General features: G+C 44.6%; 3 protein-coding genes across 3 annotated transcripts; 2 read left to right on the forward strand and 1 right to left on the reverse strand.

The window, feature by feature from the left end:
- Positions 1–182: 182 nt before the first annotated feature.
- On the reverse strand, positions 183–2,445 carry sod2 (superoxide dismutase 2, mitochondrial). Its single transcript, XM_035617519.2, has 5 exons — positions 2,292–2,445; positions 1,537–1,748; positions 1,317–1,433; positions 952–1,131; positions 183–823 (listed from the first exon to the last, which is right to left on the reverse strand). Exons 1-5 carry the CDS (start codon positions 2,318–2,320, stop codon positions 678–680), a joined length of 684 nt encoding a protein of 227 aa, XP_035473412.1. The 5' UTR covers positions 2,321–2,445; the 3' UTR covers positions 183–677.
- A 1,871-nt stretch (positions 2,446–4,316) lies between these two features.
- On the forward strand, positions 4,317–11,403 carry LOC118290117 (WT1 associated protein). Its single transcript, XM_035617516.2, has 8 exons — positions 4,317–4,534; positions 5,046–5,083; positions 5,198–5,253; positions 5,366–5,424; positions 5,584–5,711; positions 7,355–7,533; positions 9,923–10,077; positions 10,195–11,403. The coding sequence occupies exons 2-8, from the start codon at positions 5,054–5,056 to the stop codon at positions 10,842–10,844; spliced, it is 1,257 nt and encodes a 418-aa protein (XP_035473409.1). The 5' UTR covers positions 4,317–4,534; positions 5,046–5,053; the 3' UTR covers positions 10,845–11,403.
- A 479-nt stretch (positions 11,404–11,882) lies between these two features.
- acat2 (acetyl-CoA acetyltransferase 2) lies at positions 11,883–16,261 on the forward strand. Its single transcript, XM_035617517.2, has 9 exons — positions 11,883–12,065; positions 12,739–12,873; positions 13,002–13,183; positions 14,256–14,373; positions 14,467–14,610; positions 14,706–14,828; positions 14,918–15,072; positions 15,170–15,280; positions 15,396–16,261. Exons 1-9 carry the CDS (start codon positions 12,017–12,019, stop codon positions 15,564–15,566), a joined length of 1,188 nt encoding a protein of 395 aa, XP_035473410.2. The 5' UTR covers positions 11,883–12,016; the 3' UTR covers positions 15,567–16,261.
- Positions 16,262–16,289: the final 28 nt, after the last annotated feature.

Genomic DNA, 16,289 nt, shown 5'->3' on the forward strand with positions numbered 1-16,289 from the left:
AGGGAAAACTTTCAAGTGCTTGTTTCTCAAATTCTGATTACTTTTACATGCCTCACCAAATTTGGTAAGACAAAAATGCATTTTACACGCTCTTACCTTTTAACAACAGTTTAGGAAGCACCTTAGAGGATTGGAATTTACATATCATAAACAGTGTGAAGTGAAAAATGAAGTAATCAAGCTTTTACCACTGAAATCCTATAACTTTATTATAATACATCAATAACATGGGACTGCAATAACATTGCTTTCAGTGTGGATTATTCTGACAGTGAATATGCCCTCTGGTTATGTGCCAACGAATATGTCAGCAGTTATTTCAGTGAGATAAATAAAAGCCAGCCTTTCACTTGGAACTTGGCTATTTTTTGTGCGCTTCGAAATAAGTCTGGTTGTTGAGGGAAGATCTGAGATTAAAGGGCACTTGCAAATGATTTTTAATTTTGCTTCAACTTGTGCATTTTTTCCCCATAAGGACAATGTAATCTGCAACAATAAAGAGAGTATTTTCAAAGTCAGTGGAAGCAACTTGAATGCAAGTGAACCATCTCGAATTCCAAAAACATTATCATTATCATTATCATTGACATGACATGCAATGTAAAACTAAGAATTTTTTGCAACTTCTCTTTGATCGGGGATGGGACGGGTTGTTGGGGATGTCTGAGGGTAGGGTTCTACTTTTTGGCTGATTGAAGACGCTCAGTCACATTCTCCCAGTTGATCACATTCCAGATAGCTTTAACATAGTCCGGCCGCACATTTTTGTACTGAAGGTAGTAGGCGTGCTCCCATACATCAATACCAAGGAGAGGGATGAGACCTGAGTATCAGAAAAGATCATTTTTCAGACAACTCTATTTCAGACGGGAAAGGGGGGGGGGTATAAATGCATGTTGACAGGTCTGTTTTCTGTTTTCCTCTGCAGCTCATAGTTTGTTTTTCACTGACCTGTTGTCCCCTGCAGAGGATCCTGGTTTGAACAAGCAGCAACGCGGAGTCGTCCACTCTCCTTGTCATAGCCCAGCCAGCCCCAGCCTGAGCCCTGCACCGCCACGGTGGCGGCGGACATCTTCTCTTTCATTGTCTGGAAGGAGCCAAAGTCCCGCTTGATGGCTTCCATTAGCTCCCCTATGAGGCAAAGAAAACCAGACAGGTGCTATCCATACTAGACATTACAATCAAGAGGCAAAATCAGAAAGCATTTTGGGAAAACTTGACGTATTCAAGGCATTTACATTTTCTAAATAACCTGGAAGAGAGCTGCCTTACAGTTGTGAAGGACCAGCTCAGTTTCAGATGAGCTTCAACCTTACCCTGTGGCTCGCCTCCGCCGTTTGGAGAAAGATTGGTCCAGAAGATAGTGTGATTAACGTGGCCTCCCCCGTTAAACCTCAGAGCCGGCTGGAGGGCAACCTGTGCCGTCACGTCACCTGAAATACAACACAAATTAACACCCGGGTGAATTAGACGACATCGGATCTATAACAGTAGCCATCGGCCGATCTGTTTCCCTACAACTCTTTGCGTTTTTACCCTTTGCCAGCGCCTCTTGATATTTCTCCTCGGTCACGTTGAGGTTGTTGACATATGTGGCGTGGTGTTTGCTGTGGTGCAGCTGCATAATCTCCGCGTTGATGCTGGGCTCCAGGGCTCCATAGTCGTAGGTCAGGTCGGGGAGCGTGTGCTTGTGCCTCGCTGCTGCTGCTGCTGCCTGGTTTATAGATTGGCTGAGGGTGGCTGCACACCTGAGAAGAAAAAAAGACAAGAAAGACAGGGGAATGACTTCAAACTATCACATTACCATATAGGTTTTCGTCAGGTTTGAAGTAGCCAACGCGCAGGAGCAGGTCTTCCAAAACTAACGAAGGTTACCTGCGATGTCGGTGACATTGAAAATACTAAATATCAAATATTAGAGACAGTCTGGAACAGGTAGATCTGGCAATTAACGTTACAACAGTTTGTTGAGCTTATGTTTGTGGAAATGACCTTAAATGTCCAGAGTTGTCTAGTGCTGAATGAGCTGGTCGTAGCCATGTATGTGTCCGTATATTCCCACGGCCAGTAAACATACCACACAGTCAATCGTATTATTATCTGGTGCGCCACAGGCTAACGCACCTAGCCGAGCTGCTAACACACGTTAGCACCCTGCCTAAGCTAACTGTTAGCTCAGCGGTCTCAAGTTCATGAACAACGACTCGCTAGGCAGATGTCAGCTGCCCTTGCTCATTGTGTACACTTTGCACAGAGGTAATGTCGCTAGTTGTGGTCGTTGTCAGTGTTACCTGCGCATTTGAACAACTCTGCAAAGCATGTTCACGACAGTGGCCGCGGGACCGGAGAGACGTGCTGATGATGATGATAACTGCCCTTGAAGTGAGCATTTTCAACTTGACGGCGCGGCCGACCGTACCATTGTCGTCTAGTGGGGAGGGGTGTTGACGAGAGTGTGCCGGAATTAGATAAACCTTCAGCTGCGACAACTGAAGCAACGACTCATCTCAGGGGAAACCAATAGATTAATATATAATTATGTGTGTGATTAAAACGTCAAAAAAATATATGTACACATATTGGAATACGCATATTACCCTTCCCACACCCCTCTCTATGGTTTTCCGAGGCCTCAGCAAAGAGTGCGTCTGGTCGAGTGACCGATGCACTCTGGGAAATGTTGTTTTTCACGTAATGATGCCGTAAAAGTTGTTTTTCAACCTTTATTGTATGTACTTTCATCTTAGTGAGGGCAACAATTGGCCCCTTCTCTCTCTACAAATAAGAAAAATACATTAAAATCTAACATGCTTGTTTGTTTGTTATACACATGTTAAGGTGACAGCTGCAACCCGGAGCCATCTTACTAACATGATACTCAACCACAGGTATTTTGTTTAAAAGTGTTGGTGAGTGTAAAAATCTCAATTAAAAAGTATTTACATATGTGAATCCAAGTCAAAAAAAATTGTGGTCGGTGATGAACAAGTGTAGTTGATCAGCATGCAGCAGCTTCTGCAGGTCAGTGGCAGCGAGCCTCTATAAACAGCTGCAATTGCAGAGGCTGTTCGGTGGCTGCTGCTGTGGCAGGTAGCTGGCTATGAACAGCTGCCACCACAAACAGCGGCAGCTTGCAGCTTGCAGCTGCCACCGGAAAAGCCACAGCTAGCTGCTGCAGCCACTGTTTGAGCCAGTCCCTGCTGGAGCTGTGAGTGCAGCAGAGGGTATTGTGGGGGTAAAAGAGAGCAATCGGGGTAAAATAAGCACTTTAGCCATAATAATTGTAATACCCACAAGTATTTGTTAGTTTAGACTAGCAGCAAAGTAAAGAATCACGTGGACGTCTCTTCGTCCATATCAGAGGCAATGCCAAAGATCGTCTATATTAAGACAAATGAATCACTCTAGACTTGAAAAAAAAATGAGACCAATAACAGTCCAAAATCGGTACTTATCAGTTTATTATGATAGATTAATGGTGGAAAGAATTGTTAATTGTCTATTATATATTGAAACTATTGACCAAATACCAAAATTATGAATGATTGTTTTTTTTCCTAGCCAGCAATTGACTAATTGTTCCATTAAACTACACAGCTTTCTAATATGTTTATACAGACAAGCTGTGGTGGAGGAAGCCCTCAGATCCTTTACTCAGGTAAATGTACCTATCTAGGGGTTGGGCCCCTACAAAATGTCACAAATAAATTGGAGGGTCTGCAAGGTGATTCATGGGAGAGAGAGAAAATAAAATATTTATAAAATATAATATATAATGAATCCAGTGTCTAAGTTTGGATTCATTTTTTTTAATTTGTGAGAGTTTATAGCCACTATTATTTATATTTTTATAAATCTATCTGGGTAGTTTGGAGGGGGAATATCTTTGTTAAAACTAAAAACAAACAAACAAAAAATAAAAACCTCTATTCATTAGAAATAACCCTGCCTGAGGAGATAAGGCTGGCAGAGTCTGTGCCTTCTTTAAAGTCACTTTTAAAAACCCATTTCTATTAATTGCTTTTTATGTGATGTCGTCTTTTTATGTAGTGTTTTTATACCTTTTTTTATACAGATGTGTGACCTGAAAACCGCATTATTTTTGGAATGCTGATTTTAAATGTCTGTGATTTGTATGTTTTTGTGGAAGCACTTTGTGAAGATAATTCCTGAAAGGTGCTATATAAATAAAATTATTATTATTATTATTGACCACGATGAGCATTTCCCCTGGTTACTCTTGTACATTCTCAGCCACGCTTTTTTTTTTTTTTTTTTAGGATACGGAAATCACCGCGGAGTGAGAGCTCTGCTCCCCGTCGCTGTCTCTGCGGTTGCACTCTGCAGCAGCAGCCGGAGCCATTCTGTCCTGCCGACGGTGAGGACGATGATGGTGCCTACGCCGAAGCGAGTCAGCAGCCGCATATAATTTCACAGCCACATTTCTGTCCGACGAAGTTGCCATTTTGCGCCGCGCCACGGGACCAACTGCCGCCGAGGGGGTCGAAGAAAACGCCAAAGAGAGTCGGGCCTGGTGAGTGCTTTCCCACGAGTCGAAGGCCCGACATGTTCCGTCGAGAGCCCGCTACTTTCAGGAAAAGGAGCGCAAGAGGGAGGGAGTCGTTTCCTCCACCGCCATTTTGTGATAACAAGGAGGCGACAACAGAGCCAAGAATCGCACGCTGCCCGGGGGGGGGGGACGACATTGGGCGAAACACTCTGAGGCGCAGCATCTCGATCTCGTAGCCCTTTTGTCCATGTGTTGTGAAAGGAAACGTTGGTTAGCACATTTTATATCCCGGCGGTCCCTCAGCGCCGCCCGCCCCCCACACCGGACCCGACAGCCCCGAGGTAACCGTCCGTGTGAGCGACTGCGAGTCGCGCGCTCGGCCGGTTAACTCGGCGCTCGCGCACCGGGCCACCCCCCGCTCCCGCCGAGGCAGGTCGTTGTTGTTCCCCCCGCGCATCGCCGCCGGAGGAGATGCAGTCGCCGGCGGAGCTGCGATTAATGCCCGACTCTCCCCTGTCACGTTTCTCTCCCGCAGATTTCGCCATGACGAACGAGGAGCCTCTTCCCAAGAAGGTGGGAGTCTTTTTCTTCTCCCTGCACCACGAGCCTCAATATGAGCTTGGTCGACGGATGGGCTTCCATGTGTTAACCAGGGCCCCTGTTTTCTCTCCCCCCCCCCCCATTCAGGTTCGCCTCAGTGAATCTGACATGAAGACCCTGACCAGAGAGGAGCTGTGCACGAGGTAAAGATCACAGCTGTGTAACTGGGGGAGTCACTATTACGTGGTAGGTCTCTTGAGCAGCTGATGTATACAAATCTTCTGCCCCCCCCCCCCCCCCCCCCCCCCTTTTTAGATGGAAACAGCACGAAGCATACGTCCAGGTCCTGGAGGCGAAATACACCGAGCTATGTTGTAAGTATATCTGCCCGCTGTGAACCCCCCCCTGCGGCACGATCACAGTGCTTCTGCACACACCGCTGTGCTGGATGGAGACATTCGGCCGTTTGTGTTCATGCGGGGGATTGCTCCTCTGACGCGTTTTGCTCTTCTGCTCCTCTCCGGACGGCTCAGCCAACGATGTGACGGGGCTCAAGGAGTCGGAGGAGAAGCTCAAGCAGCAGCAGCAGGAGTCTGCGCGCAGGGAGAACATCTTGGTCATGCGACTTGCCACCAAGGAGCAGGAGATGCAAGAATGCACCGTATGTATCCATTCCTCCGCTAAATAGAGCACACGTAATGGGGTCCTTTTGATTGTGTCAGCTGTTCTTGCAGACTTGTTTGTGCACCGACGACCACCACAGCACTGAACTCGTGCTCTCCACATTCACAGATTCTCCCGCCTTTGTAACCCCGATGAGTTAGTAGTAGTGTACCAGACTCAACCACTCTTATTTCATTCTAAGCGAAGTCCAGTTGCTCTGGGGCTTGATCTTACCTCTACTGTCATTACTCATTAGTGAGTCTTGTTATTTATTTTAATTGATTACAGGTTTAGTGCTCCAGTTGACAAATGTACATTACAATTTGTCAGAATCGTTAAGTGTGTGTTGTCAGTCTGATTAATCACAAAAAGTCTACAAAGTAGATGTAACAGCAAAAAGAAAACAGCCGTTTCATTCATTGATTAACTTAAAATGGCAGTCATGTATCTAAAAAATTTAAATTCTCTCCTGCCGTACAACTAATCAATATCTCGACATGGTGTGAGCATCCTTTGCTCTTATCAGAGTGACAGCTCAGTGGATCACCCTGTGGCTTTATGGCAGCACGTGTCATCCCTGTAGGGCAGCGGAGGTGAGCTCGTGAGCTGCCAGATAGAGGTCGGAAAGATTTTAACCTTGGAACCTAGTAGTCGTTTGTGGAAGGAGACCATATATATCTGAGCTGCCTTAATGCCGAACAGGTTGTTGTGTTTTGAGGCGTATTAGTTGCACCTTTTATCTCTAAATGTAAATATAATCAAATCAGTTTGAGCTTTGCATAACTGACTTTGACAGGTGAGTTTTTGGTTGTTGCACTGAACTTGAACTATGCTTTTTCTTAAGTTCAAATTATTTTCTGGATGTGTCCAGGAAAGCTACTCGTGTCTAACACTTGCTGTCATTACACATTTTAAATGGGTTTGATTTGATCCAAGACGAATCGTTATAGTTATGACAAACTATGGAATCAGGTATTTAATTTTTAAACCATTTAAATATAAATCCAGGTACTAGCCAGACTGTGGCCTCTCGGTTAATTTTCGATTTTCAAGAGGTGTTACCAACGGACGCAGGTCAAAATGCCTCCGGACGCAATTGGATTGACCTACAACCAGTGAGAGCAACGAATCGCGTGACGTCTGTTGAGCAACGCCAAAATGTAAACAGACTAGAGCAGAGAGGAGAGGCCTGTGATGATGACTCCGCAATGTCTGTGAACGAGTGTTGCCGTTTTTGTGGGGCAAATTAAAAAAAATATCAGATACTTTTAGTCAAATGCCTGATCATCAGCGGCAGCCATCTTGGTTATTTACAAAAGTCACATGATTTGTGCCGGTTGGAAATCACTTTCCAATGGCGGGGCCCAGACTGAGTCAGACAGAGCAAATGAAATGAGCTCCCAGAATTCATCTGGGTCCCAGGCTAGTTCATAACTGATTATAATATTGAACGGCCTCCTGATTACCTTAAATACATATAGCTGAATTTGGTCATCTGATTTTGGGAACATTGCTAATGTTGCTTCAGACTGGGGATAGCTCAAGCTAAATGACTAGTTTTCAAAACAATAAAAGTTCTTAATAAGTAGAAAAATTACTACACCTTTCTAGTCACTAACACCCGTTTGTTTTATCCTGCAGACCCAGATCCAGTACCTCAAGCAAGTCCAACAGCCGAGTGCGGCCCAACTGCGGTCGTCCATGGTGGACCCAGCCATCAACTTGTTTTTCCTCAAAATGAAGGCTGAACTGGAACAGACTAAAGACAAACTGGAGCAGGCCCAAAATGAACTGAGTGCCTGGAAATTTACACCTGATAGGTAAAGACAATCAAAATAACTCCCCCCCTCAAAAAAAGTCAAGACTTCCTCACGCCCCCCACCCTCACGCTCACTGCAGGCATGCAGGAACAATGGTGGGGGGGAAGGCTGACACATGCTGTACTCACCACGAGACTCAGACTTTACAGAAAGCCATTCACTGCAAAACAAAACTCTTTTTTGTACTCTTGCACTGTGCCAGCTACATATCACATAACCTAACGTGAAAAAGACAGTATGGTCAGGTGACACTTGTGTTTCAGCTCTCTCCCCTCGTATCCCCTCGCCGTCCAAGGGCCCGAAGGAGTCCGGACTGTTCCTGAAGAGGTGGTCACTCACTTCCCGACACGGATATACGCCCTCCCCACCCCCTCAGCTCAAACCAGACAGTTCACATATTAAGTACGGGGGTTATGGTGGAGGGTCGAGGCAGGCAGGGACCATCCCTAGCCTAAAACAGGAATTGAACTTTTTAAAGACAATTTCTATACTCGGTTTATAAAGACATTTAACTGTGGATTTACACCACACACATACCCGCTAATCTGCCTGAGAAACGTAAAGACTTTGTGGACAGTCTAGACACATTGAAGTAACGTGAGGAAAGTTCTAGGAGTTAAAAAGTAAGACTTTGGAGGGAGGAAGAGCCACTAGAAATGATGTTGAGACCGTGGTGGAGCCAGATCCTCGGTCCACATGGGGACTGTGGTTCAGACACGAGGGTCCAGTCGCCTGTGTCTGCGGACATGGGCCCGCTCACGGTAGAGTGTATTTACATGTTTTATTTTGTGACTTGTTTCTTTTCATTGCCTTTTCATTTCTTTTTCCTGTTTCTCTGAAACAAACACTTACTGCAGTGTGTGTGCGTCTGTGTGTGTGTGTGTGAGAGAGAGTGAGAGAGAACCAAGAAGCCTGCTTGGCTTTGATTTTTTAAAATATTTGATCTAAAATTACACTGTAATTATCACAGTTTAAGCTATGCGTAATTCTTTGGGTGCACATTGAAACACTGCTGTAGGTGAACTGAGTCCTGTTTGAAGTTGTGAATGCAAATGTCTTTAACAAGTCATGTTATGAGTTGATGTATTTATTGTATTTCTGTGTATTTTTGTGATTGACCTCACAATCTCTCCCTCAGCCATTATCACTTACAGTCGGTTAAGGATTATTATCACTTACAGTCGGTTTTCTTTCTCGCCAGTGTGGCACAGAACTTAAGCCACTGTTTTCACAATAAGAGCACACGGTGGATTCTGTCATATTTTCCCTGTTTTTAAAACAATAATGATTTACACTCCGATGTTTTGTAATTGAGGCAGTGAGATTTGAGATGGCAGTGTGTGTAGGGCCTGTTGACAGTTCTACACAGCATCTTGGATAAATTAACGGTTTTGATTACTACCGATTGAAAAGAGGAGCCTGACATTGCTTTTTTTTATTTTTTAGAGTAACGTACATACATGGAGTCCTGCTTTCAGATGGTACAGCTGCTGAATAGTTCATTATTGTTAATATTTCATTATCCTCTGGCCAGATGACTTCCATAGGCATTTACAGATTGCAGATACGGTTTTGAAATTGTTTGTATCTCTCAGCATATTGATTAGGGCTCCCTTTAAAAGCTTCATCACAATAATTGCGTAATTAACATCAAAAGAACAGGCGTGCTGGACCGTCACAGGATTCCCTGATCTGTTGTAAAGTTGAGAAAGCAGCACCCTCAGCAAATTGATTTGAATGTTTCGAACACCTGCTCTCATGTATTCAAAGTGATGATCGCAAAAAACTTGTGGGGCAGTGTACATTTCCTCTTTTCTTTTTCTTTTCTTTTTACAGCATAGTCAAGGGTTTTGTAGTGTGTCATTCTGATATTACTCTGCTGTGTTCCATTTGTTATTCTGCTTGTTCTTTACAATCAGGCATCGAGTGAGTTCATTTGGATTTTGAAAATTTGGTAGTAACTGTTCTTTTTTTACGAGTGCACTTTTATATAATATGCAGCATGGTGAGTTATAGTCTAACAACAGGTGCTTAAGCTCCACTAAAGTGTGCATCTGGGTTACTTGTTTTGGTTGTGGGCCACAGTGATGTCCTATGAATTATGAATAATCTAAGTCAGTTAAGACCCTATTTACAAGTAAATAATTTTTATTTGTTTGTATACACTTTCTGTCTGTTGGTTGCTGATAAGTTAATCTTGAGCTTGGAGTCTATTAGACATAATGAAAATTGTTTGGTGACTAGAGTCAGTTAGGGATGGCCTGGTTGGCGGGTTTCTGTTGGCCTGTGGCAAAGTGGGTCAGACGGTTGAGACAGATCCGATGCCGTCTCTCCCTGTTGTGTTTGTCTCTTGGTTCACTGTGTGATGTGAGACTTGTTTCCCTTACAGCCAAACGGGGAAGAAACTGATGGCCAAGTGTCGAATGCTGATTCAGGAAAACCAGGAGCTGGGCAGGCAGCTGTCCCAGGGACGCATCGCCCAGCTGGAGGCCGAGCTGGCCCTGCAGAAGAAGTACAGTGAGGAGCTGAAGAGCAGTCAAGATGGTGAGAACATGAGCGTTTGACTGTAGATCACATGTATGACATTGTTACTGTTACTGTTTAATTTGAGTTTTGACTTTCTCTTGTGTCTGTTTCTCACCATCATCACCCGCCCCCCAGAGTTGAATGACTTTATCATCCAGCTCGATGAGGAGGTAGAGGGGATGCAGAGCACCATCCTGGTCCTGCAGCAGCAGTTAAAAGAGACCCGACAGCAGCTGTCTCACACTCAGGGTGCCTTGCCCGGACCCAGCAGGACTTCACCCACTGCTTCCTGCTCATCCATCGATCCGTCCGCCCAGCCCGAGCAGGCCAGTGCACCCTCTGAAGTGGGCAAGGACTACGGGAGGGTCTCCAATGGACCAAGCAATGGCAACTCATCCCAGAGGAGCGAGACCACTACACCCAGCCTGTACCGGGAGGTCAGCAGCACCGAGGAAGACTTTCCCATGTCCCCCATGGTCTCCAGCCCCGGCGAAGCGGAGACCAAACTGTCCAACCACTCAGAGGAGGCGTCAGGGAATCAGACTGCTGCAGGGAGAGTTGGAGGACCCGTGGGTTTCGGGAGCCAGCTGAGTGCAGGATACGAAAGCGTGGACTCTCCGACAGGCAGCGAGACATCATTGACTCAGCATTCGAATGACACAGACTCCACCACCGACCCCCATGAGGACAAGGCTGCCCTGGTGACCAAGGGCACGAGGACTGCGGGGTCACGGCACACTCAGAACGGCCTGGACTCCAGCATGAGCGATGGTGCGGTTTTGTAATGTACCCTTAACATGTGCTGTCTTTTCTTTTCTTTTTTTTATACAATATACAAACAAGGCAACAACTGCATAGTCTGTAACACAGCACTGCTGTCCCAGATATTTTGTTTTCACCCTTCTCCCTTTTGCCTAGCGTGATGCCTCCTGTCACATTTGTGTTGCTAAATGGGGGGATATAACAGGAAAGGGTTAATGTTAGATTTGAATTGCGTGGGTGTATGATTTAAAACTAGTCCGTTTCATTCTGCTTTTTATTTGAGCACGTCTACGCTGTCCTTGTTTGAGCTCTTGACACTGAAATCAGTTATCTGGTGTTGTAACTCATCGTCAGAAGTCAGTAAAATCACTTAATTAAAGTAGCTTTGCAATATCCACGGTCATTTTTAGATGTTGGCCTGTTTTTTTTTTTATTATTCAATTTTAATTTTTCATTGACAAAAAAAAAATCTGTTCAAAAGATCCTGTTGAATTGTGAGTAGTTTATATGCGATGTTCATATTATTCTGACTTCAGTCCTTTTCATGTACTGACCAAATACCAATAAAGATTTTTAATACTATAGAGTGAAACCCATTATTACCAGACGCCACAGATACATTAGTAAGAAAACATATTACATAAACATGAGCTTTTCGCTTAGCTGAAGAATCAATATTAAAGATTTTGTCTAAAAAAAAAAGAACTTAAGCGGAATAAGGGAACAATAATGCAGACTTATATAAAAACAAAATCAAAGTTGGTTTGTATTACGTATGTAGTTTTTTTCCGAGTGGCACAGAAAATACACTAAATTTGAGATGAATATTTTGATATGCTGTGCTTGTATGTGTGTATAATAAATCACGAATAATGGGAAAAAAAATATTTGGAAATGAAAAATACATGCAAATATTAGAACATGATAGACTATATGTTTATAAAACATTTTAAATGGGAGCTCTTGAGTTGTGCAGACATTTAATGAATGAACACCTCCACGACGCATGGTGGCGCTGTGGTGCGTTTCACCCCCGCCGGTTTACAGTTGAACATCCAGTCGCAGAGCTGACAGACAGGCTACAGTGTCAACAGAGCGCAGTGCCGTGTGGATCTATGACCGAATTGCAGCAGCAGCAGCAGCAGCAGCAGCTTGTAGTAAACGACTTAAAAACTCCAACCAGCCGCCCGTCAACATGAACACCGAGCCTGTCGTCATCGTCTCTGCCGCGCGGACACCGATAGGTAAAAGTCAGATACTCAATACGTACCGCATTCATTCATAAAACAGCCGGTTAAATTACAGTGGCTCTGACATCACTACCTGTCCGTGTCTTGCTCTAAGATGTTGCTGTTAAATTAGATGTACTGGAAATGTAGTATTTCTGTAAAACTAACACATCTCATCGCACTTCATGGTGTCACAATTTGTCTAATTAAATAAGGTGGTCGATGTCACTTGAGAGTGTCGTGGCGCTTCTGATTGGTCCGCTCTTGCTACCGGAGTATTGTGCGGGCCGCTGATTGGCTGGCTGGTCATAGTGCCACGGCGGACGAGCTTCCTGTCATTGGCTGCTTCAGTTAGACACACAAACAGTTTTTTTAATTTTGTGGAGGGGGTGGGGGGCGGAGCACATTGAAAATGTAAAACAGCATGCAGACCGGTGTCTGTATTGTTGACAATCAATTTTAATTTTATTCACTATGAACTAATTTCTTAAAATTAGAAATTAAAAAATCAAAATGCTTGTTGCTAAACATTGGATAACATTTCTCTGAGCAGCAAAAAATGGTCTCAAAATGACGATAATATTGTATAGCGTAATAATTTCTGGGACAATATATTGTGCGACAAAAAGTACTTATGGTGTCAGGCCTAGTGCTCACACTACAATACCTTCTCTTCATTGTAACACAGGGTCTTTGAGCGGCGCCCTGTCCACGGTGCCTGTGCATGACCTGTGTTCAGTCGTGATCAAGGATGTGCTGACGCGGGCTGGGGTGAGGCCAGAGGAGGTCTCTGAGGTTATCATGGGACACGTCCTGACAGCAGGTAGAAAAAAAAGGGCCATTAATTACTTGTTATCATGTTAACATTCCTGTTGAGCAACGTGGAGATGGATTTGACCTCTCGTTGGCAGTTTTTTTTCCTTAACTTTCTCTCTGTGGCGTCTCCTTCAGGTCAGGGGCAGAACCCTGCACGTCAGGCCAGCGTCGCGGCGGGTATCCCCTACTCTGTCCCGGCCTGGAGCTGCCAGATGGTGTGTGGCTCTGGGCTGAAGTCTGTATGTCTGGGAGCTCAGTCCATCCAGGTGGGAGACTCCACCGTGGTGGTAGCAGGGGGCATGGAGAGCATGAGCAGGGTAGGTCACGAGACAAAATACTGTCACAGTGTGATATGAAATATGAAAATCAATAAGGCAGTATCTGGGTATGGAAGTTATGAGTCCAGTAACACTGAATATTGACAGTTTCCAAGTACCAAAAGCTGACATTAAAAGTCTGGTTGGATTTCTAATCTTATTTACTCTTTAAATCTAACCCTAACCCTCATCATATTTTAAATATGTGTTGTGTGTGTAATGTGTTTTACATTAGCTTTTTTTCTTTGTAACTTGTAATATTTGAGTAGTATATATAGTAGGGGAAAAAAGTATTGATTGCGTGTGTGTACGAAAATGTATGTTTAATTAGCATTAGTATCTAAACAAGAAAGAAAGAAAAGCCCTAGGTGTGACTACAGCAGCTCTGATGCGACTAATAATCATTTACATTGCTGATTTGATCTGTCAAAAAATTGTTTGTCCAGACAACGTATACATAAAGTTAAAGTGGAAAATGGCGGTTGCAGCTTCCCACCGATTGAGGGGCGACGTCTTCTAGTGTGTTGTTTTGTTTGACCAACAGTTCAAAACCTTAAGATATTGTGTTTTTTTCTCATGTATGACAAAATCATCTAGTCACATTCAAGAAAGTGAAAAATATTTGATCCCTGGTATTATTGACAAGTTGTTGCTGTTCTCACCAAAAATAATTATGTCCCTGGGTGGATGTTTATGGCTGAAATTAAGAATGGAGACATATCAGTTCTGGGGTGCGGTCAAAGTGTCCTTCCTATCTACTATTCCTTGACCTCAGTGGATAACCCCATGAGGTCAAGGAAAGGTGTAAAGGAGGACGTTCGTGCATGGCGCGTCATGTTAAATATCGCTGCCGAAATTAATTGTGGGGCGTCTATTTCTCTTTTCCTTTCACATAGGAAAGTCCAGTATTAACCTATACTAAAGGAGATAGGAAAGGAAGCATTGGAGCTCCTTTCCATGCGTTTAGAGCATCCGAACAGCTCTTATCATGGCTGCCGATCAAATACTTCCGGGTCACTTTAAGATTCAGGAAACTTCCTAAGCTAACCGTTTGTCTCCTTTGACAACTCAGGCTCCTCACACAGTGCACATGAGAGCAGGCGTGAGGATGGGCGACGCCTCCCTGCAGGACTCTGTGGTGGCTGACGGGCTGACCGACGCCTTCCATGGCTACCACATGGGTATCACAGGTCTGGATCTATCTGGTGTTTCCGCACGACACCCAGTGGTTTAATGCTTTATGGCAACACCGCAGTTATGGTATTATGTATTTTTTTTATCAGCGGAGAATGTGGCAAAGCAGTGGGCTGTCAGTCGAGAGGAGCAGGACGGATTCGCTGTCCAGTCCCAGAACAAAACGGAGGCGGCGCAGAAAGCGGGACATTTTGATCAGGAGATCGTCCCCGTCATGGTGCCATCCAGAAAAGGCAGGATACTTTTCAGTTATAGTAAATATTTCAGAGAAATCGACAAAATCTGTCCTCAGTGTGTATGCACTGTTATAATGTACTTTCCCATTCAGGCCCAGTGGAGGTGAAGGTGGATGAGTTTCCTCGCCATGGCAGCAACGCGGACAGCATGTCCAAACTCAGACCCTGCTTCGTCAAGGACAGCAGCGGCACTGTCACCGCTGGAAACGCCTCAGGTTCGACAGTTGGTGCTTATGAACAGTGGTGTACATTGAGGTTGAATATGACTGAATTCCTGAGACGCATTCTATAATGCTTGCTACAGGTATAAATGACGGAGCAGCGGCAACTGTCCTGATGAGCCAGTCAGAGGCCGAGCGGCGTGGCATCAAACCGATGGCCAGAATTGTATCGTGGGCTCAAGCCGGTCTCGACCCGTCCATCATGGGAACTGGACCCGTACCGGCCATCAGGAAAGCGGTGAGAAGTCGGTAGTGATCAGGGCGTGTGAGACATGGCCAATCTGTTTCTACTGTTAATATGAATTAATGGTCTCCCCCCCCCCCCCCCCCGACAGGTTGAGAAAGCAGGGTGGAAGCTGGACCAGGTGGACTTATTTGAGATCAATGAAGCGTTTGCTGCCCAGTCCGTTGCTGTGGTCAAAGAGCTCGGCCTGAATGTAGACAAGGTCAATTGGCAGATTTGCAAATCACATTTTTTCATCAAGTGAAAATGTCCCTCAGGAGTTAAATCTACGCACGGCAACACTTGACATTACGTTATCCGTTACGTCCATTCCCCAGGTGAACGTAAACGGCGGCGCCATCTCTCTGGGCCATCCCATCGGCATGTCTGGCTGCAGAGTGCTGGTGACGCTGCTGCACGCGCTCCAGAGGACCGGAGGGCGTCGAGGCGTGACGTCCCTCTGCATCGGAGGAGGGATGGGCATCGCCATGTGCGTGGAGAGGGTTTGAGAATAATATCTAATGCTGCTGTATGGATTGCACTCATCCTTTTTTAATTATTCTAGATAAGGGACACTGACACTCATTGTTTACACTGCAAGATACGATATTTAATGGTTAAAGGTTTACCAGGGTTCTTCCAGTCATTCTACCCGTGTACATGTAGTGGTTGCTGGATGTGAGATAACAGCTCGCCCTTGTCACTGAAGAATTCCGACTCAGGTTCTAGCTGTGAATCATTTGACTCACTGTTGGGGGACCTAAGTCTAAATGATGTAAATGTTGTCTATGACCCTTTAAGCAAATAGTAAATTATACAACTTGGTGTTAGATGTGCTACATAGGCACCTTACTGCAGCCAGGAGTCAACACACGATAGTGACACTAACTAAAACGCAAAGCTTTAGATAGTTTAGAAGACACGCTATTTTCCCTGTAAAGCTACATTTTTAACTTGTGATGTAATTTACTGATAATTATAAGCCATCGATAGATTTGCCTGTCCTATCAACATTCCAATATCTTCAACCGTCTTTCTCTGATCAGTTGTGCAGACAGCAGCCTTGAACCTCAGAAAAGTGCCATAAGGTTATGTATGCCAGCCTTCTCTGACCTAGTGCTTCCTGTACATCGCCAGATGTTTGTGAAAATGTTTTCTGTAATCTGGTTGCGACACACATCAATAAAAGAATTTAAGTCAAAAACGTCTTCTAAACTTGTATGCACAGGAAT

Source organism: Scophthalmus maximus, chromosome 18 (assembly GCF_022379125.1).
Source record: "Scophthalmus maximus strain ysfricsl-2021 chromosome 18, ASM2237912v1, whole genome shotgun sequence".
NCBI lineage: Eukaryota > Metazoa > Chordata > Actinopteri > Pleuronectiformes > Scophthalmidae > Scophthalmus > Scophthalmus maximus.

Excerpts from the sequence above, each read along its gene's own strand:
- sod2 (XM_035617519.2), bottom strand. The coding sequence starts at position 2,320 with ATGCTTTGCAGAGTTGTTCAAATGCGCAG. Across the intron at positions 1,749-2,291 it reads AGAGTTGTTCAAATGCGCAG|GTGTGCAGCCACCCTCAGCC; the intron begins GTAACACTGACA and ends TTTTCTTCTCAG. Across the intron at positions 824-951 it reads TCCTCTGCAGGGGACAACAG|GTCTCATCCCTCTCCTTGGT; the intron begins GTCAGTGAAAAA and ends TCTGATACTCAG.
- LOC118290117 (XM_035617516.2), top strand. The coding sequence starts at position 5,054 with ATGACGAACGAGGAGCCTCTTCCCAAGAAG. Across the intron at positions 5,084-5,197 it reads AGGAGCCTCTTCCCAAGAAG|GTTCGCCTCAGTGAATCTGA; the intron begins GTGGGAGTCTTT and ends CCCCCCATTCAG. Across the intron at positions 5,425-5,583 it reads GAAATACACCGAGCTATGTT|CCAACGATGTGACGGGGCTC; the intron begins GTAAGTATATCT and ends CGGACGGCTCAG.
- acat2 (XM_035617517.2), top strand. The coding sequence starts at position 12,017 with ATGAACACCGAGCCTGTCGTCATCGTCTCTGCCGCGCGGACACCGATA. Across the intron at positions 13,184-14,255 it reads GCATGGAGAGCATGAGCAGG|GCTCCTCACACAGTGCACAT; the intron begins GTAGGTCACGAG and ends TTGACAACTCAG. Across the intron at positions 14,829-14,917 it reads CACCGCTGGAAACGCCTCAG|GTATAAATGACGGAGCAGCG; the intron begins GTTCGACAGTTG and ends TGCTTGCTACAG.